General features: G+C 38.2%; 2 protein-coding genes across 2 annotated transcripts; one reads left to right on the top strand and one right to left on the bottom strand.

Moving 5' to 3' along the window:
- The first annotated feature begins 30 nt into the window (after positions 1–30).
- LOC127623301 (protein FAM180B) lies at positions 31–4,133 on the top strand. Its single transcript, XM_052097702.1, has 3 exons — positions 31–368; positions 3,139–3,209; positions 3,563–4,133. Exons 1-3 carry the CDS (start codon positions 293–295, stop codon positions 3,887–3,889), a joined length of 474 nt encoding a protein of 157 aa, XP_051953662.1. The 5' UTR covers positions 31–292; the 3' UTR covers positions 3,890–4,133.
- Positions 4,134–4,150: 17 nt separating this feature from the next.
- On the bottom strand, positions 4,151–20,691 carry LOC127623299 (DNA damage-binding protein 2-like). The gene is made up of 11 exons (XM_052097698.1): positions 20,422–20,691; positions 20,169–20,305; positions 19,834–19,958; positions 16,152–16,343; positions 15,717–15,862; positions 12,424–12,523; positions 12,148–12,325; positions 8,315–8,460; positions 8,040–8,195; positions 4,542–4,587; positions 4,151–4,428 (listed from the first exon to the last, which is right to left on the bottom strand). The coding sequence occupies exons 2-11, from the start codon at positions 20,284–20,286 to the stop codon at positions 4,166–4,168; spliced, it is 1,470 nt and encodes a 489-aa protein (XP_051953658.1). The 5' UTR covers positions 20,287–20,305; positions 20,422–20,691; the 3' UTR covers positions 4,151–4,165.

The following is a 20,691-nucleotide window of genomic DNA, read 5'->3' as shown; positions in this document are numbered from 1 at the left end:
TGGAAAATAGATTTAATATAAAGAATATCGATTAACTTTTGCACTGTAACGTTAAGAATATAATTATTATACTATATCATACGCAATTAAATACATGTAAGCAATAAACGTATAATACATCAATTGTTCTCGCTGTTGGATAGATTTGGCTCAAACTGTGTTTTTCCACAGCTGGATACTATTGGAAAAAATGCGACGTATTAAGTATCAAACACGGGCACTGTGTTTTTGTGAGGGATAAAACGGATGAAGACTCAGAGCTTCTCGAATCCGACAAGTGGATTTCGTGGCAATGTTGTTAACTCAGACCAAATTGGCTTGCGTTGTGCTGTGTCTTATTGGCTTGAAAGAGTCCTGGAATAGCTCAGGTAAAGACATTTGATCTTAACGATATTACACGCTGATATTACACGCTGTTGCAGTCGGTTCACGACTAGCAGATCTGTTTTACAGGATTCCCGATGTTGGTAGAGAGACAACTATTTCTTAACTATGTACAACTTGTTTGTTAAACACTGTTATAGCCTATGTAATATTGTAGTCAACGTGTCATTGACAAATGTGTAAAAAATGACTTTAATGAATAGCTGATGGCAACTTTGACTACGTGTTATTATAGGCAAATTCTTAACACATCAACAAAAATCCAGTAATTGTATTTTTTTTAAGTGTGTTTTTTTTTTCTTCATAGTTTTTCTTTACAAGAATGCCTTTTGGCCTGTCCTCAGACAACTCCTTAGGTATTAGCTAAAATTTGATTATAAAGAAAGAGTGAAAAGCTAGTATTCAGCATTTATTCTCTCTCTCTATATGTATTATTGGACATAATAGGCCTATATTTTTTAAAGACTTAAAGTTGTATCTCCAAGTAATGTGTCAACCTTGTGCATTGAAATCTCTTTCTAACCTTTTATGACCTTCCTTATGCATAAATCTAGTTATGGCTTAATGAACTGTATAACTGTCAACATTGTCACTTTTTTTTAAAGGCATAGCTATATCCCAACATATAGTTAAAGCTGAAGTATGCAACTTTTTTTGTGTTAAAATACTTTCTCCTATCCAAGCTTCATATGCAGATACAACTTTAAGTAAGTCATTCATAGGCTGATTTTCTTGAAAACTGTAAGCACTTTCTCTCTGTGGTGCTATGAAAATTTCTGTGTTTGTTTTGTGCGACCTGCTTTGACCCACCACAACAATGTTACTCAACCAGTGGTGTGAGTTGGGGGCAGGGCTATCTCTTTGTTAGACAGTGGCGTACTCAGAAACTGTTTTGAAAACGTCTCGGTTACATACGTAACCTCGGTTCCCTGAGACAAAGGGAATGAGACATTGCGTTTATTAATGCATATGGGGAGTGCCTTCATACATGACCTATTTGAAACCTCTCTACAATAAGATGAAGATTCCGTTCGCTGACTCGTGTGTATCAATGGCGAAGGGCAGAGGGCTTTGAGACGAGATGATTGCTGTCTAGAAGGAAGAAATTCTGTCTGTGCACCTGTTTTTATAGCGGTCAGTTTCGCACCAAAACAGTCGGGGCTCAAACCACATAGCAAATATTAGAATATTTCCGTTATTATAGACAGGTTTCAAATAGGTCATGTATGAAGGCACTCCCCATATGCGCTAATAAACGCAATGTCAAGTGGACTGAGTTATGAGGGAACAAAGTTTATGTTTGCAATTCCATTTAGGGCCGTTAATGTCGCAGGAATTACATACTTAATCTTTTTTAAAAATGGAATAATTTACAGTGTAATTAACACTTTAAGACATTCTTTGTCTGAATGTTGAAAATCCTGCTGAAATTTACTTAAAAAAATCACCTTTTTGAAATGGAATTTTCATTGAATGACCCACAAATATTTCTTATATGCAGAATGGTCTGCAAACAGGGAGATAACTACAGAGATAGGACTTAACTTTGTTAGCTGTTTCAAATGCCAACGCATTCAGACCGTGGCACTACTGTGACATGTTGGACGGAATTTCTGCCAATCATAACGTCCAGATCCAGAATTACTTAATTTTTTACATTTAAATTTTGAAAGGCAAACTATTGTTGAATATATATATATATATATATATATATATATATATATATATATATATATATATATATATATATATATATATTAGGGCTATCAATCGATTACATTTTTTAATCAAATTAATTACATGGTGTCCTGATTAATTAATCGCATATTACAAATATTTGCTGAGAAAGCCCCTCATATAACAATAATTCAATATATAAAGATTATACATATTTATATCAATATATAATTATACATGGTTAGCTTTAAATATTTAAAAATTATATATATATATATATATATATATATATATATATATATATATATATATATATATATATATATATATATATATTTAGTAAGAAATATTCAATTAATTAAAATGCATTACATTCTTGTGGCAGAAGAGTTAATCATTGATAAGACGATACAAAAAGCGGCTTTAGAATACAATGTATTGTTTAGTACCATATTATTTATCATAAGTCAAACATTGGCATACAGTTCACAGCAATCCATTACACAAGTGAATTTGTCAATCAGTTGGAGATTTATTATGTTTGTGTTGTTCTGCCCATAGACATTTCTATATAATATCTATGGTTCTGCCTACTGAAGTGTTTTCTTCACTGTATAAACTTTGCATTGCTCCTACAGCTGAAATTTCACTTATTGCCCTCTAGAGTAAACAGGTGGTACTACAAGCTTGCATTACTCAGGAATCTTCCTTATTATGGTGCGATTAATTTGCGTTAATTTTATTTTTTGTCAAATTAATCACACTGAATTAACACGTTAAATCGACAGCCCTAATATATATATATGTATATATATATATATATATATATATATATATATATATATATATATATATATATATATATATATATTTAATGTTTATTAATTGTAGTATTATAAAAGAACTGGATCCATTTGTAATCCATTATTATCATACATTTAAATATTTATTTTATTATTCATATTCAGTTGATCAGAACACTGTTCATTATGCTGATTCATTAAGATTCTTGCACAGCCCACAACTCGGGCATTATGCTTTTTAAGTAACCATGAGTCTGTTCCTGCTGTCTTTCAGCAATTCTACATGGAGGATTCTCTCGTCAAGGGTTTATCAGATCTGTAAGTGATGCTAACCTGATGTTTGAGGTAAGAAAACATTTCCATACATTCCACAAACACTGATTGCTTCAAGGTACTTCCCATTACATTTCACCACAGGATATTAAAATACATAAATTTAATTTAATATTTTCCCCCTAAAACACTGATCAATTACAAACATCATGTTCATGACGATTATCAATATAAAATATATACTATTTGACATGTCAAGCAGTGACAGCAGTGTGAGATTCTATACTTAATTTAATTCTATTTTAAATAATGCTTTTCTAATTGTATGTTAGTTGTATTGTTGTAAGTATAGACAAATGCTGTCATAGGGCTAAAAGGAAACAGCTCACAAATGGTGTTTTTATCATTCCCTCTTTAAATCCTAGTTCTTATGGAGAGGTCTGGAGATTGATGCAGACAACAATGTTGTCATGCGAGATCAAGAAATTGCATCTATGCAACAGGGGCGAGCCTTTCTATCTCTTATAAATGACGATATCCCCAAGACTGTGTCTGCAATGGAGAAGTTACTGGGAGAGCTGGAAGAAAAAGACAACTCTTTCACCCAGGCCCGTTTTGAGATCCTCATCCTCGGGACTATCTATTCAGCCTACCAGGTCCGAAACCAGAGGCTGGAGGCAGAGCAGCAGGTCTGGACTAATATTCTTGGTCGTCTGGCAAATGTTACGCTCGTTCATCTGCGCAAGTCTTAATTATGCATACTTAATTGTCATTTACATATTTTTGTCATACGTATTATATTGTTTTATTACATTCTTATGTTAATAAAAACAAGAATATTGGAAGCTTTCAATGTTAAAAAAAGTTTATTTTGAATACTTTATATATGTATTTTAGGGCCTATAAAGATGTAACAAAAGAGAAGTCAGAACTTTAGTTTTGGTTCTTTCAGGACTGATATATTGGAACAGCTATCATCTTAGAACTAACAAAACCTGATCCAACAAGTATCTAGTCTGTATGTACTTTCACTTCTTTGCTTTTGATGTCTTGCATTCTGTTTTGCTCTTGGTCTTTGACTTGGTCTCTGTTGATGACTGTGATGAGAGCTTTTTCTTGAGCTTGGCATCTTCAGCAGATGTTCTTCTGTTTCTTTGAGTATGCTGCTGAGCACTGCGCTGAGATCTGGAGGTTCCAACTCGGCTTCTACGTTCATCAACTCTCTCCGGTGAATGCTTTTGGTTAACAATGTTCAGTGTGTCTTCTCGGTTCCAGATCAAAATGTTAAACCCTGTAATTGTGTACAAGTATCAAAGTTTTATAAATACATTCAATCCTGTAGCACTCCTGACATTCAATTTGGCAACGCCTGTTTATAATCAATAAATTACAATAAAAACCTACCCATTCCAGATGCAAGTACATCCCCTGTTGGACTGAATTTGTTGAGCTGAAATAAAGTATATTAACTTGCTGTTATTTTTAGTATGTATAGTATATTTTAGAAATGTAGTATATCAGCAATAAATATTAACAATGAAGTTTCTCAAAAATACATCCAGGGAGCTGTGCCTGCATTGTTATCATTTACATTGTTATCATTTACATTTATACAAAGTCACTTACAAATGGGGAACATTGTAAGCAATTTGTCCTAAAAGAGTAAACAATATCTTCAGTATCACACTACCAAGTTTCAGGTGTAGATAGAGTAGTAAAGAAGCTACAGCAAAAGTAAGAAATTCAGAAAATTGAACAGATTTTGTTTTTTCTGATGGAAACAATATGTTAAAGGCCAAAACATACGTTATGAAAGTACCTGAATGCAGGTGCTTCTAGCTAAGAAAGCTCCATTTTGTGCATTGTTGCTTTCCAAAATATGTCAGACAACAAGTCATACACCATACAAGTAAACGTTACATTCTTAACATTACCATAAGAGGCCCTATAGCGAACAAGGGCTGTACACTATCCACTCCTATTATGAGTATTCTGTATCAAGCCATCTACTGTCATGATGACGAAGCAACAATTTAAAGAGAATATTGCTGAGCAAATAGGTTAAGGTCAATATATTTATTGCAACATACGTGAATAATAAAAAATTTTGTTTAATGGCAAAGAATTTCGAATGTACTATCTATCGCCCCCTTTAGTTCTGAGGTTTGTTACCGCTACCCTACTGCAAGAACGCACGTTAAGCATGTTCAACTGTATTGCGTGTAGGCAATGCGTTAGCTAAACCCGTATTTGCGTATGTTTCTTGTTTAAGTCTACTTAGAATGATGTATTACTAGTTGACTAAATCAGTGGTTCCCAACCTTATTTTGTCTGAGACCCCCTTTTTCCCAAGAAAATATTTTAGGGCCCCCCCCCTTCACATTTAATGATATTATCGCTCTTGTAAGCTTGCAGTAAGGATGACAATTTTTTTTGTTTTCAAACAAACGATATGTCTATTACTGTAACCATATATATTTATGCAAAAATAAAAGCCATACTATTGAAAATACAATAACAAAAACATCAGTAGGCCATTTGTAATTATTTATTTACTCCTAAGTAGCCTATAAATTGGCCCTATTTGAAATGAAATAACAAAAATATCAGTATTCACATTAGTGTGTATGAAAAAAAAAATGAATATAGGCTATTACAAAATGAATGCTGTCTGGGACCACAATACTTGTATGTTTACTGCATGTTATTTGTGAGGCTTTGTCAATCAGTGTGAGGATTGCTGCTGGCAGTGAGTAATAATTTGGTCAATGCGTGGAGAGATCTTTGACAAAGCAAGACGCATATCATCCTCAAGGGTCAGTCTGGCCCTGTGTTTGGTTTTAAGGGCTGTCATGGTTGAAAACCCAGCTTCACAAAGGTAGGTGGTGCTGAAGGGAATCAGCACCTTCATTGCAGCTGTGTGACAGACTGTGTGTTCTTCTGCAATTTCAGACCAGAATGATTCCAATGGGACCTCACTGAAACGGGCTCTCAGGCTGGCATCAGAGGATATTTCTATAAGCTCTTCCAGAAGTCTTGATGGCAGAGTAGCTGGAAGCTTTGCTTCAAAGTTCTCAGTGAAGGGGTTTCTGATCTACAGAAAATCAGCTGCTTGCTCCTCAGTTAGAGCTGGGAAATAATGATCAAATTTCTCCAGGACCTTTGAGAGATGCACTGTTATTTGATGTTGAATGATTTTAAAATTAAAATGTTTTTCTGCAATAAATGCATGGGTGTGCTCGAACATGTCACTGATTCCGGAGGAGACAAGGGTTTTCCACATGTGTAGTTTTCTTTTGAAAGCCTCTACTCGTTCATGCTGCACCACAGTGTTTATGTTTGAACCTTGCATTGCTCTGTTAAGCTTGTTCATTTCACCGAATATTTCACTGAATATGTCTGAAAGGTAGCTGAGTTGAGCGAGCCATTTGTCACTGTCCAAAAACTCAGCAAGGTCTGGTCTCTTGTCCGCAAGAAATTCACGCAACTCCTCCCTCAGGCTGAACAGACGCATCAGCACTCGCCCTCTGGACAGCCACCTCACGTCAGTGTGCATCAGCAGGGTATGGTAATCAGCGCCTACCTCTTCGCAGAGCGCAGTGAACAACCGGGAGTTGGTGGCTCTGGCTTTCACAAAGTTCACGATTTTTACGGCCACATCTAAAACTCCATGGAGACTGGGTTCCATTTCTTTTGTAGCGCCTCTCTGTGCAGAAAGCAGTGCGTTGAAATCGCAAGGGGTGCAACACTTTTGATACGCTGAACTACCCCGGACTGCCTGCCAGTCATCGCAGCAGCTCCATCAGTACAGACCCCAATACAGTCGCTCCAGTTTATCTCTTTTGATTTCATGAAATTATCCAAAGTTTCAAAAATATCGTTTGCCATCGTCGTGGTACGCAGCTCTTTACAAAACAAAAAATCTTATTTTATTTAGTTTTCCCATTCATAACGAACGTATGCGAGGAGTTGTGCCATTTTTGACACATCAGTAGACTCGTCTACTTGAAGTGCGAATTTATTACCACGAAGTCGCGCAGAAAGCTGATCTCTCACGTCTTCTGACATGGTTGCGATGCGACGTTTGACTGTATTATTTGATGATGCTATCTTGGCCAATTGTTTTGATTTATCCTCTCAAAATAATTCCTTGACAATCTCTGTTGCGCATGGCAAAATCAAAGTCTCTGCAATTGTATGCCCTTTCTTTGCTTTGGCGATTTATTTCAGCAACTGTATACAATATTTTTAAAGGTTTCTTGTCAGTAGCTGTGACTTCCCTCATCTCATTTTGCGAGAGAGTCAATTATTTTGTCTTGCGCTCAAAAAATGCCCCGGGCTTGTCGCGGTATTGGGGATGAGTTGTCTGAAAATGTCTTATTAGTTTGGACGGCCTCATGCATTCGTTAGCAAGGACTTTGGCGCAGTAAATGCACTGTGGCTGGGGCAGGGAGTCTTTGCTACGAGAAAATGAAATAAAACCATATTTCAGGTAGCTATCTTGGTATTTCCTGCATTTCGTGTTTGCCGTATTGCTAGCACTCGTAGCACCGCGACCAGACTTGGTGGGAGCTTCCTCACCTGGGTCCAGTATTCCTGGGTCATTACTATCATCAACTGTAGGCGAATCAGTGGTACTCTGTCGTTTTTGTGGAGGACGAATTACAAATTTGTCAATTTTTTGGTCAGATAAAATTAGCTAATCTAAATAATCTTCTCCTCACTGCTCAACACTTTTCAAGTTTTCAAAATATGACGCGACCCCCCACAGAGCTCGCTGAGGCCCCCTTGTGGGCCGCGACCCCCCTGTTGGGAACCACTGGACTAAATAATTAAAGCACACCGGAAGAACATTGTAGTATTTAAAAATTATTGAAATGGAAAAAAATACAAGATTCTTACAGATATGATACCCGCTGCATTGGGGTCTCTCAGCTGATGCACAAGCCCACCAGTGTTTGCATCATAAATATCAATAGTTCTCTTGTCATTGACCAGGACACGATCATCAGGGTACCGGCCAGCCACAATGAGGTCGTACATGGGATGCCAGGTTGCCTGAAATAAAAAATAAATGACAACTAAAATCTATAAATGTATTAGTCTCGGATCATTTAAAATAACTTGATTACAACAGAAGCTTACTGGGAAAAGACCAGCAAAACAGTATTTCAGACCTTGATGGACGTTAGGTGCTGGAACTGCCTATGAGGATGAAGAATAATTTGATCAGGTTTAGACCAGTCATACGAGCAGTACACCCTGATCTGGTTCATTTGGTCTGTAGTAAGGAGCTTGGTGCTGTCTGTGGGATTGAAGTACGCTGAAAGAAAAGAAAGAATTATGTCAAGCCATTTAAAGGTATAGTTCACCCCAAAAAAGATAATTCTCCCATCATGTACTTATCGTTATGCCATCTGAAATCAGTTTGGCTTTTTTTGTTCTTTGGAACACAAAGATTTTTTGAAGGATATATGACTTGTTTTTGTCCATACAATGCAAGTCAATGTGGTCTGAAACTTTCAATCCCTAAAAACTATGTAAAGCCAGCATAACAGAAATCCATACAATTTGAGTGGTTTAATACATGTCTTCTGAGGCAATACAATCGGGTATGGGTAAGAAAAAGGCCAAAATCTATTACTTTTCACTATAAATCTTGACATCTACAGTCTCCTTGGTGCATTCAGATAAACTGCTTCACACTTCCTAGCACATTACACTTGCGCAGAGCAGTGTACATGCAGAAGACATGGATTAAACCACTTGAAATGTATAGATTACCTTCATGCTCCTTTTATGGACAATTGCATCTATGTGAACTTCTGCAGTTAACCCAGGATGGACTTCAAAGACATTAGTCATTAATCTTACAGTTCATACAAAATCTATGTTTAAACACTGACCCTTAACACTTAGTTTAATAATTTTAAACCATGACTTTAACTATACATAAGCAATATTGGCATTATATTCATGATGTTAGCCAGAGGGGAATTGGCCCCCACAGTGAGTCTGGTTTCTCCCAAGGTTATTTTTCTCTCATTAACCAACATCTTTTGGAGTTTTGTGTTCTTTGCCACAATCTCCTTTAGCTTGCTCACTGGGGTTATAAATACAATTATTATTGAATTATTTATTTTTAAACACAATTCAAAATCGTATTTTATCTAATTACACAATGATGACTCATCGACATTATAGACATTACAGTTTTATCCTGTTAATGCCTGATTTTCTGTAAAGCTGCTTTTAAACTATGTGTGTTGTGAAAGGCAATATACAAATAAAATTGACTTGACTTGGATGGCCTGAGGGAAAAACCATTCCTGTGCCTAGCTGTTCTGGTGGTCAGTGCTCTGTAGTTCCGGCCAGAGGGCCACAGTTCGAAAAGGAAGTGTGCTGGGTCAATGGGATCAAGAGTGACTTTACCAGCCCTTTTTGTTACTCTGGATGTTCTAGCAGGGAGTGCCAATAATCCTCTCAGCAGTCCAAACTATCCTTTGTCTTCTGATGTCTGACTTGGTAGCTGAACCAAACCAGACAGTTATTGAAGTGCAGAGGACAGACTCAATAACTGCTGAGTTCAAGTGTATCAGCAGCTCCTGTGGCAGGCTGAACTTCCTCAGCTGGTGAAGGAAGTACAACCTCTGCTAGGTCATTTTCAAAATTGTGTCTATGTGGTTCTCCCACTTCAGGTCCTGTGAGATGGTAGTGCCCAGGAACCTGAATGACTCCACTGCTGCCACAGTGTTATTAAGAATGGTGAGCGGGGTTAATGTAAGGGTGTTCCTGCTAAAGTCCACTATCATCTCCACTGTTTTAAGCGTGTTCAGATCTAGGTTGTTTTGATTGCACCAGATGGCCAGCTGTTCAACCTCCCTTCTGTATGCAAACTCATTGTCATTTTGGATGAGGCCGATGACAATAGTGTCATCTGCGAACTTCAGGAGCTTGGCAGGGGTGTCCTTGTTGGTGTCATCATTTGTGTAGAGGGACAAGAGAAATGCTCTGTCTAGATGTTGAAATATGTAATCCAGTCCCATTATTGACTGCATCATCCACAGACCTGTTTGCTCTATAAGATAATCAAAGGGGATCCAGAAAGGGTTCAGTTATGTCCCTCAGGTGGGCCAACACCAGTCTCTCAAATTACTTCATGACCACAGACGTCAGAGGGACAGGTCTGTAGTTATTAAGTCCTTTGATCTTGGGTTTCTTTGGGACAGAGATGATTGTGGAGGTTTGAAGCAGCAATGGAACTTCACACTGCTGCAATGATCTGTTGAAGATTTGTGTGAAGATGGGGACAAGTGGTTGAAACACCATCTGGGCCCTGTGCTTTTTTTGTCTTCCGTTTCCGGAGGTCCCAGCACACATCATCTTCACAGACCTTAAGTGCATGTTGAGTAGCAGGAGAGTGGAGGAGGGCAGTGGCAGGAGGTGTAAATATTTGTGTGCTGTGAAGGTCAGAGCGGGTGTGGGTTGTGTGACTAGGTAAAACACATTCATGTCATTAGCCAGTTGAGGGATGCTGTCTTGTAGTTGGTAAATTCTTTCAGACCTCTCCAAACTGATGCAGGTTCATTATCTGAAAACAGTTTTTTTTTCAGCTTTTCAGAATAGCTTCTTTTAACCACTCTAATCTGCTTTGTCAGTCTGTATTTTGTCTGATTGTACAAGATTTTATCCCTACTTCTGTAAGCATTCTCTTTGGCCTGACGAAGCTGCCTGAGTTTTTCATGTAAACCATTGTTTGTCATGTTGTATGTTAAATAAGTCCTAGTAGGAATGCACATGTCCTCATCTGCTATATGATGTCACTGTATCTGTGAGCTCATCCAGGTCTGTGGCTGCAGCTTCAAAAACACTCCAATCAGTGCAGACAAAGCAGGCTTGTAGTTCCAGCTCTGCTTCATTGGTTCTACTTTTTACAGTCTTTACTACAGGTTTAGCTGATTTTAGTATCTGCCTGTAGGTCGGAAGAAGATGAACCAGACAGTGATCAGATAGTCCTAAATCTGCACATGGGGCAGAGTGATATGGATCCTTTATTGTTGTATAGGAATAATCCAGTGTATTTCTGTCTCTGGTGGGGCATGTAATGTGCTGATTTGGACAGTTCACATGTGAGATTTGTCTTTTTAAAATCTCCAAGAATAATAATAAGTGAGTCCGGGTGTTGTGTCTGTTATCTGATCAGCCAGCTATTGCAATGCTGCATTCAAACACGCGTGTGGAGAAATATAGATACAAGAATACACAAGGAAAACACCTGCGGCAAGTAGAAAGGCTAACAGTTTATGAAGAGTGTCTCTAATTAGGACAGCACATCATCTTTAGCATTGTTACATCTGTACACCAACATACATTGATATAAAAACCGGTTCCATCTCCTCTCGTTTTCCCCATTAACTCAGCAGTGCAATCCACTCTGAACAGCTGGAAGCCCGGTAGATGTAATGTGCTGACCGGAATAGCTTCACTCAGCCAGGTTTCCGTGAAGCACAATGCAGCAGAATTTGCAAAGTACTTATTTTTCCAGGTGAAGGGAATTCATCTTTTTTGTTAGTAAGACAGTGGAGATTCGCTAGATGGATGTTGTCGGAGCTTGACCAACGCACTTCCCACATTTGTGTCTTTTAGCAAGCTTGTACAGCACCACAGCTCCTCCGACTTAAATGTCCAACACAACATCTGAATAATCAAAAACCGGTAAAAGACTGTCTGGCGTGTGCTGCCGAATATTTAGCAGCTCGTCTCTGGTAAAACTGATCAGAAATAAATTACTAAACACAGGAAAAACAAACAAAAACAGCAAAAGAACTGGAGAGCTCCATACCGAGGCACCATGTATGTCTCAGAAAGAAAGTTTGATATGGCATTAGGGTGAATAAATGATGAGAGAATTTCTATCTACTATTCTTTTAACATCAAGTTAAAATCAACAACTTGACACAGTTTTGTTACTTTTACCCCTCCTAACATATCAGGTCATATAGTCTCTTACCAGAATTGACTGGTTTCTCATGAGGCATTTCAGTCAGATAACTACTTTTGTCTTTAATATTTCTGAGGTCCCACAGTTTGACCGTAGCATCAACAGAAGATGTTGCCATCAGCCAATCACAACGAGGGTTGAATTCTGCATGGGTCACTTTTCCTTTGTGCAGCTTCTCATTGAAAATCTAATTATGTGGAAAAAAAATAGATGTTCTAGAGTATGACCGACAGCTTTGTACTTATTTTCTGGCAAAGAAAATTGGTTTTAATTTTACAAACTAACCGCATGTCCATCCAGGCCGAGCAGGAGAAGTCTTCCATTATTGTCCCCAGTCACAAGCATCTGACGGCTCACAGACACGTCCACACAGCAGTACCAGTAACTGCAGCAGGAGAGTGACATATGCGGTATTGAAACCATATACAACTTTTGAAACCACATACAACTTTTGAATGTACAGCACTATTCCAAAGTTTTAGGCACTTGTGAAAAATGTTGCATTGTGAGGATGTCTTCAAAAATAATGCCTTAAATACTTTTAATTTATCAATTAATAGAATAGCATAGGATTCATAGACTATTTGAAGAGTTTTTAGGGGAAGACCTAACCTGCTAAAGAGAGACAGACTCCATCCCTACAGCAAAGGTTCCAGTCTCATCTCTAGTGATATGGCTCATAGTCTTAATAATGATATTATTTGACTAACTGAGGCCCAGGTCAGGAAGCAGAAAAACTGGCTAATCCAAACGTCTGCTAGCTGCCTTGAGACGTCACACAGGTCACATAAACTAAAACACACAGAGACTGTGTCTGTTTCCCGAACTACCAAACACAAAACCCTCATTAAGAAATGTAGAAAAAATCTGACTGATTTCAAACTTGAAAAAAAGAAAAAAAAACTGAAGATAAACATCATATAAAAGGTAGGGCTACTAAACATTTGATTTTTTTTAAATCCAAATCACTAATTGTAAATTAAATTACAGATCATGGTTTTGATTTGCTCTTTTTGACTGAAACCTGGATTAAAACATATGAATATTTTACTACTTACTTTACTTATCTACTCCCTCATGTTATTGTTATAAACATAAGCCTCGTCTGAAAGGTCGAGGAGGAGGTGTTGCTACAATTAACAGTGATATTTTAAGTGTTATTCAAAAGGCCTGGATATACACCTATCTGACACAACATTAAAACCACCTGCCTAACATTGTGCAAGTCCCCCTCGTGCTGCCAAAACAGCGCCAACCCACATCTCAGAATAGTATTCTGACTGAGCTGCTATACTTCTCACCACAATTGTACAGATCGGTTATCCGAGTTACTGTAGACTTTGTAAATTCAAACCAGTCTGACCATTCTCTGTTGACATCTCTCAAAAACAAGGCATTTCCATCCGCAGAACTCACTGGACATTATTTGTTTTTGGCACCATTCTGAGTAAATTCTAGAGACTGTTGTGTGTGAAAATCCCAGCAGATCAGCAGTTACAGAAATATTCAAACCAGCCCATCTGGCACCAACAATCATCCATGCAATTATCTAATCAGCCAATCATGTGGCAGCAGTCCAGTGCATACAATCATGAAGATACGGGTCAGGAGCTTCAGTTAATGTTCACATCAACCATCAGAATGGGGGAAAAATTTGATCTCAATGATTTGGACTGTGGCATGATTGCTAGTGCCAGATGGGCTGGTTTGATTATAGCTGTAACTGCTGATATAATCGAAATCATCAGAAACAAAATTGGAATTACGCATCAGTCTGATTTATATTTCTTCAAAACCCGTCGATATTCCACAGTTCTCAAAATGAACACAGTGTATAAATGATATCGAAGAGTTAATAGCTAGAAATTTCATTTTAATCAATTCTGATAAAACAGAAGTACTAATTACTGAAAAAAAAAAAAACTAAAAAAAAGACGCTACAAATAATATGACTCTTGATGGATGTACTGTAAAGTCAAATTCTACAGCAAAAAATGTAGGTGTTATATTTGATAGCAATGTAACATTTGAAAAACAAACGTCCAATATTTGGACCTTCCATCTCAGAAAATTGCTACAACACATGCTATCTGTATCTGAAGACGAATTCATGCTTTTATGACCTCAAGACGAGATTATTGCAATGCATTACTAGGTGGATGTCCTTCAGGTTTATTAATAAATGAACTTCAGTTGGTTCAAAATGCAGCAGCGAGAGTGCTAACTAGAACCAAGAAATATGATCACATCAGCCCCTAACATTCTGTTAATTACATACAAAGCTTTGAATGGTCTTGCTCCAAAGCACTTAAGTGACCTTCAATCATGCTATAATCCATCACGCTCATTAAGATTGCAAAACTCTGTTAACAATACCAAAATCCACAAAAGGAGAGAGATAATTTTCATATTTGGTTCCTAAACTATAGAATAGTCATGCTAGCAGTGTTCAGAACTCAGACCCACTCTCTCAGTTTAAGTCTAGACTACAGACTTATCCATTCAGCCAGGCATACACCTACTTTATCCCTCAATTCATAGCTATGCTGCTTTATTTAGGTCTGCCAGAACAGAAACACTTCTCTTATTCTTTAAGCCTGATTTAAAGTGAATGGTATCTACGATACTTTTTTGGATCAGACTGGGGTACGATAAAATATCTGATTTGGGAGTAGAGCTGCAACTAACAATTATTATGATAATCAACTAATCTAACGATTATTAGAACGATTATTGCAACGATTATTCATTAGCTCCTAACCGAATATTCAGCTTGTGCCCTGACATAAAAGGTTGTATTAAATGTGCTTGCTAACAATACAGAGGACAAAATCATCTTTTATGATACATTTTAATGGCATTCAATAAATTAAAGGGAAAATAAATACTTTTTATTAAGTTTATTTCAGTAAAAAAATCACTGCAACAAATCCTATTGCTATCAAGTGTTTTTGTCTTGTTTTCCATTTAAAATGGTCCAAAAATCCTTAAACAAGATACAAGCAGCAACATATAAGATATTTAGACTTGCTTTAAGAGAATGCATCTTAAATATAAGTGTATTTTGTATACAAGTGTATTTTTTCACTTGGTTCAATCAATGTAGCACAACTTTAATGCAGCATATAAATAAATTTGCTTTAATATTCCAGTCTATCACAGGTTTTGTTATTTAGCTTCATACCAATCAGAAGACCTCAGGAGCAGTAAAATGATACACTTCATACAATGCCCACTCCATCTATGACATGGAATTAAGTTTCATGCCTTGATTGTTAGACAAGATTGTGATATGATTTTTTCCCCCCTAGGAGTAATCTTCAAAATTAGGTGTTTCACCTATATTGAAATTACACCTTCTCTAAGATATTATTGTCCTATACTTCTGTGCTGGATCTCAGTGATCAAAACATCACAATGTCTGTCTCTCTCTCTCTCTCTCTAGTCCTCACTGGAGCTGAAAATGTCACAGCTATCCTAAACTTCACACACTCCAGTGTAATTAGTAAGCATATACAGTCAAGTTCTTTCATTCTCAAGAACCAACTTAAACAAACACTGATAGCTAACTTGCTTACTCCCATGAATTTGTTTGGGCAAAGACTTGTATAACCGATCCACTGAAATCCCGCAGGGTGGTGGCACCACAAATAGATGAGGTGAACAGCTGATTGGTATTGAATTGGTTAAACTTCATGCCTGTTATTGAGTCTCCAGCACCCATCTAGATAAAGAACAGAGGGAAAATCTGAGCGGTTGCCAAAACGGCATCCTTTGTTGTAAACAGTGGAAATCTGGAAACTTTACTTTTACTCTACACTTAATTACAGATGTATAATATACTGCAATAGACAAGCTATTTGCACATTCATATTTATGGTAACTATAGTGCATTTTAAGTGAATTAACAATCACTGATATGAGTATACTAAACTGCAAAATCACACAGATATTTCACAATACTGTGATTTCACTATAAAGCACTAGAGATCCCTCACTTTGATCCAGCTTACCCCCTGTATGAATGTTGTGTTATTCAGTGCATTATAATCCCAAAGGATGATGTCTCCACCCTTGGAGCCCACAGCAACAGTGGTGGAATGGGTGGGGTGCCAATCTAGACAAGTGACCCTCCGGTCAAAGGGGCTGGCTGTGCGGTGCAGTTTGTAGCCTCTTAGCGAGCGTATGAAAGGCTCCTGCAGACACTGTAACACAGGAGGAAGTAATCACTTTGCATATAAAAAACAAAGAAACAATGTAAAAGCCCAATTGTGCAAATGTCTGTTTTGTCTATATGTGAATTTACATGTTGGTATGAAACTCCAAATTTAAAAGCCTATAAAATTAGCATATATTTGGTCAAATCTATCCTCTAAACAAAATTTTCACTATTTCACTATATTTTTGTAACATTGCAACATATGCAATGTTACAATGTAACTGTCCTTTTAAACTGCTGTATGGTATTGGCCACTGTGCTGCAGCTCAGTGTCAGGGTCTTGGCAGTCTTCTTATAGCCTAGGCCATCTTTATGTAGAGCCACAATTCTTTGTTTTAGATCCTCAAAGAGTTCTTTGCCATGAGGTGCCATGTTGAACTTCCAGTGACCAGTATGAGGGAGTGTGAGAGCGATGACACCAAATTTAACACACCTGCTCCCCATTCACACCTGAGACCTTGTAACACTATCGAGTCACATGACACTGGGGAGGGAAAATGGCTAATTGGGCCCAATTTGGACATTTTCAATTAGGGGTGTACTCACTTTTGTTGCCAGAGGTGTAGACATTAATGGCTGTGTGTTGAGTTATTTTGAGGGGACAGCAAATTTACACTGTTCTACAAGCTGTACACTCACTACCTTACACTGTAAATGACATTTCACCAACTTTACAGGATTAACAAAAAATGACCATAGTTTGAGGCACAGTACACAGACAAAGCAGTGCAGCAGGCACAGGATGCAGACAGTGCAGTGGAGCAGGCACAGTACACAGACAGTGCAGTGGAGCAGGCACAGTACACAGACAGTGCAGTGGAGCAGGCACAGTACACAGACAGTGCAGTGGAGCAGGCACAGTACACAGACAGTGCAGTGGAGCAGGCACAGAATGCAGACAGTGGAGCAGGCACAGGACACAGACAGTGCAGTGGAGCAGGCACAGTACACAGACAGTGCAGTGGAGCAGGCACAGTACACAGACAGTGCAGTGGAGCAGGCACAGTGCAGACAGGCAGTGGAGCAGGCTGCAGTGGACAGACAGTGCAGTGGAGCAGGCACAGGATGCAGACAGTGCAGTGGAGCAGGCACAGGACACAGACAGTGCAGTGGAGCAGGCACAGGACACAGACAGTGCAGTGGAGCAGGCACAGGACGCAGACAGTGCAATGGAGCAGGAACAGTACACAGACAGTGCAGTGGAGCAGGCACAGGACACAGACAGTGCAGTGGAGCAGGCACAGGACACAGACAGTGCAGTGGAGCAGGCACAGGACACAGACAGTGCAGTGGAGCAGGCACAGGACACAGACAGTGCAGTGGAGCAGGCACAGGACGCAGACAGTGCAGTGGAGCAGGAACAGTACACAGACAGTGCAGTGGAGCAGGCACAGGACACAGACAGTGCAGTGGAGCAGGCACAGGACACAGACAGTGCAGTGGAGCAGGCACAGGACACAGACAGTGCAGTGGAGCAGGCACAGGGCGCAGACAGTGCAGTGAAGCAGGCACAGTACACAGACAGTGCAGTGGAGCAGGCACAGGACGCAGACAGTGCAGTGGAGCAGGCACAGGACGCAGACAGTGCAGTGGAGCAGGCACAGGACGCAGACAGTGCAGTAGAGAGGCACAGGGAAACTGAGGAAGAGCATGTCATCCTGATATTAGAGCCAGTGAGTGTTGAAGAAATCAGGGGTGAGAGTGAGATCCAGAAAAGAGGAAGGAAAAGAAAGAGAGACCCTGATAACTGGAAGAAAAATGTACGAAAAAGGCTGCTTAACACAGGGCAACAGCTATGTGAATTCAAAAAACATTCATATTTCAGTTCGAAAGGTCAGGGAAAAAGACTGTGCTACCGTGTCGTTACAAATGCAATCACAATTTCCCTCAGTCAGTAAGGAGGGAGGTGTGGCAAGACAGAAGGACTTTATCATCAACCACACAGTGACTAAACTGAAAAAGAGACAGACAACTCTTACTGAGTCAAAGCGGCAGAACACCACTGAGTACCAACTCACCACACAGGGAAAGCAAATTTGAGTATGCAAAGATTTCTTTTTGAAAACACTTGATATCTCAGAGAAATTTGCAAGGTCTGCAGGCATTGGTCATCCAAATAATCTAGGAATGTCTCCCACAAGCCTGCAGGGAAAGAATTCACCTGGAAACAAAATCCCAGAAGACAACACAAATCGGATCAGAGATCACATTAAGTCTTTCCCCACTGTTGAATCACACTACTGCAGGAAAGACACAGCAAAGCAGTACCTTGAGGAAAATCAGAGTAGGCTACTACCTCATACACAAAACCATCTGAAACGTTCTTTATGACACACATTGTTTTTGTTATGTTGTCATGTCCTCAATATTCAGTAACTTATTTCAAATGCTCACTGTTCTGGAGCCTACTTTCAGTTGGTAATATGGCAAAATGTTATTAATTAGTTGTTAATAATAATTAGTTATGCAATTTATTACTTCAGTATCATTCAGTTAATGGTATTTTATATCATATTTTTGTATTATTACAAAAGGCATCTGTAAAGGCTTTTCAATCACCCATTTGGCCAAATTGTTAAGTGGCTATTTTAGTAAAATGAATCACATTCAATTAACTAATTAGATGCAAGGACTTTTTATGTGATATGTTATTTTATCAAAATAGATTGTTATTTCTTTTAAACTCATTAATGTAATGCTTTGTTCATATTTTCATCAGATACACCCATGTTTTTATATAGGAAATGGAATGAAACATTGGTGCCAAAAAGCCGCATGTGACTTATTTTAATTTTTTTTAAAAAATCAAATTTTCAAATAAATGTTAAAATAGTGTTCAATAAGTATACTGTCATCCATGTGTGTATGCATTTTTATTATAAAAGATTTAAATCAGCACACAAAGTCAGATCAAACTATGGTAATATATTGTTTTGGCCCTCCTGTAAAGTTGGTGAAATGTAACTTACGCCCCTCTGGTTCTCACCCCACGATATATTCTTGACTTAAAAAATAATATTATTAGATACTAATAGATATTTTTTGTAGAAAATTATATATCTATTAATGCTATATGTAACCAAATTGGACACAAAGATTACATTTCTACGAACCAGAAACTTGTTTATAAACTATATTTTTAAAACATTTCTCATTGTTACCACCTGAGACAACCTTACTTGTCAAAGACACAGTGACAACTTACCCCCTATAGTGTGGCAACAGGCCCAGCTATTGGGGCAAGTTGTCACAAAAGGTCAACATGTGTTCAATTATCTGTTTCTTTTTCTGGACAATATTGGTGAAAATGTTCACTAGCTTTTTTGTAGCCAAGATTTCAAGGTATGTGGCTATGCAAAAGTAGACTTTCAAAAATAAACCTATCCTGATACATTTTCGCTGGAGACTGAAGTAAGAAAATTGATAACTAGCTCCTCAATATATATAATTTAGCAGCACGACATGCTTGTGTTTACCTGGCGCAGATGACAAGAATGCATGCTCTGTCCCAAGGAACTTTTGTAGATGTAATGAAGTATACTTGTTTGGCCCAATTTCTTATGACCTCCAATCAATTTCACACTTGCCTGTATGTAGGTTTCTGTTACATAAGAAAAATAATTAGACAAACAAAAAACATTAAACAAACAGAGTGCTTGTTTTCAAGCCATTATATAGGATCACCCTGTGCTCATTGCGCAATCATTGGTATAACAAATTGCAACACTGGATGATATATTAGATATACGGCATCATAACGCATACATGATTATTAATATCTTATGTTAGCCAGTTTTTGATTGTGTCTTGCCTTCTTTGTGAGCTTTCGGCTTCTTGGAGAGAGTTTGAGCAGACTCATCATTCAGTCTTTTCTTCCTGGTCTGCCTTGAAGCACACGAGTCTGTCTGAGCCCTTCTTCCTCTCGCCATGTGAAGTTTAGGCTACTTTCTGTATGAAGAAAATCAACAACGGGGCTTTACATGTAAAACTGGCATCGCTAACGGGTAACACGTAAAGACAAATTGTAAATACGATCGATTGGAACCATGCGGCTTCTTTCTTACCTGAAATAGTGTCTAGCTATCTAAACTATATTCACCATTAGCCTACATGCAGTCATTCGTTACATTCGCAGAACCCCGTACATCAACACAGCAACACGTGCACGGACACGCATTTTGGCTCCGAATCACTGACTTATGGAACCGATTGTTTTGTAACTGCTGAAAAAAAAAAGTTTTGTAACTGTTTAGCGCGGTATAGATTTTATCAACTAGATGGCGCTAGATCTCGGCAAGTCTTAACGCCCAATTTAGATTTAAATAGATTTTGTA

This window comes from Xyrauchen texanus, chromosome 29 (genome assembly GCF_025860055.1).
Source record: "Xyrauchen texanus isolate HMW12.3.18 chromosome 29, RBS_HiC_50CHRs, whole genome shotgun sequence".
NCBI classification, from domain to species: Eukaryota; Metazoa; Chordata; class Actinopteri; order Cypriniformes; family Catostomidae; genus Xyrauchen; species Xyrauchen texanus.
The sequence above is the reverse complement of the archived record's forward strand: the minus strand, read 5'-3'. Positions and strand labels throughout refer to the sequence as shown.

Excerpts from the sequence above, each read along its gene's own strand:
- LOC127623301 (XM_052097702.1), top strand. The coding sequence starts at position 293 with ATGTTGTTAACTCAGACCAAATTGGCTTGCGTTGTGCTGTGTCTTATT. Across the intron at positions 369-3,138 it reads AGAGTCCTGGAATAGCTCAG|CAATTCTACATGGAGGATTC; the intron begins GTAAAGACATTT and ends GCTGTCTTTCAG. Across the intron at positions 3,210-3,562 it reads ATGCTAACCTGATGTTTGAG|TTCTTATGGAGAGGTCTGGA; the intron begins GTAAGAAAACAT and ends TTTAAATCCTAG.
- LOC127623299 (XM_052097698.1), bottom strand. The coding sequence starts at position 20,286 with ATGGCGAGAGGAAGAAGGGCTCAGACAGACTCGTGTGCTTCAAGGCAG. Across the intron at positions 15,863-16,151 it reads ACACAACATTCATACAGGGG|ATGGGTGCTGGAGACTCAAT; the intron begins GTAAGCTGGATC and ends TTCTTTATCTAG. Across the intron at positions 8,196-8,314 it reads AGCACCTAACGTCCATCAAG|GCAACCTGGCATCCCATGTA; the intron begins GTCTGAAATACT and ends TTTTTATTTCAG.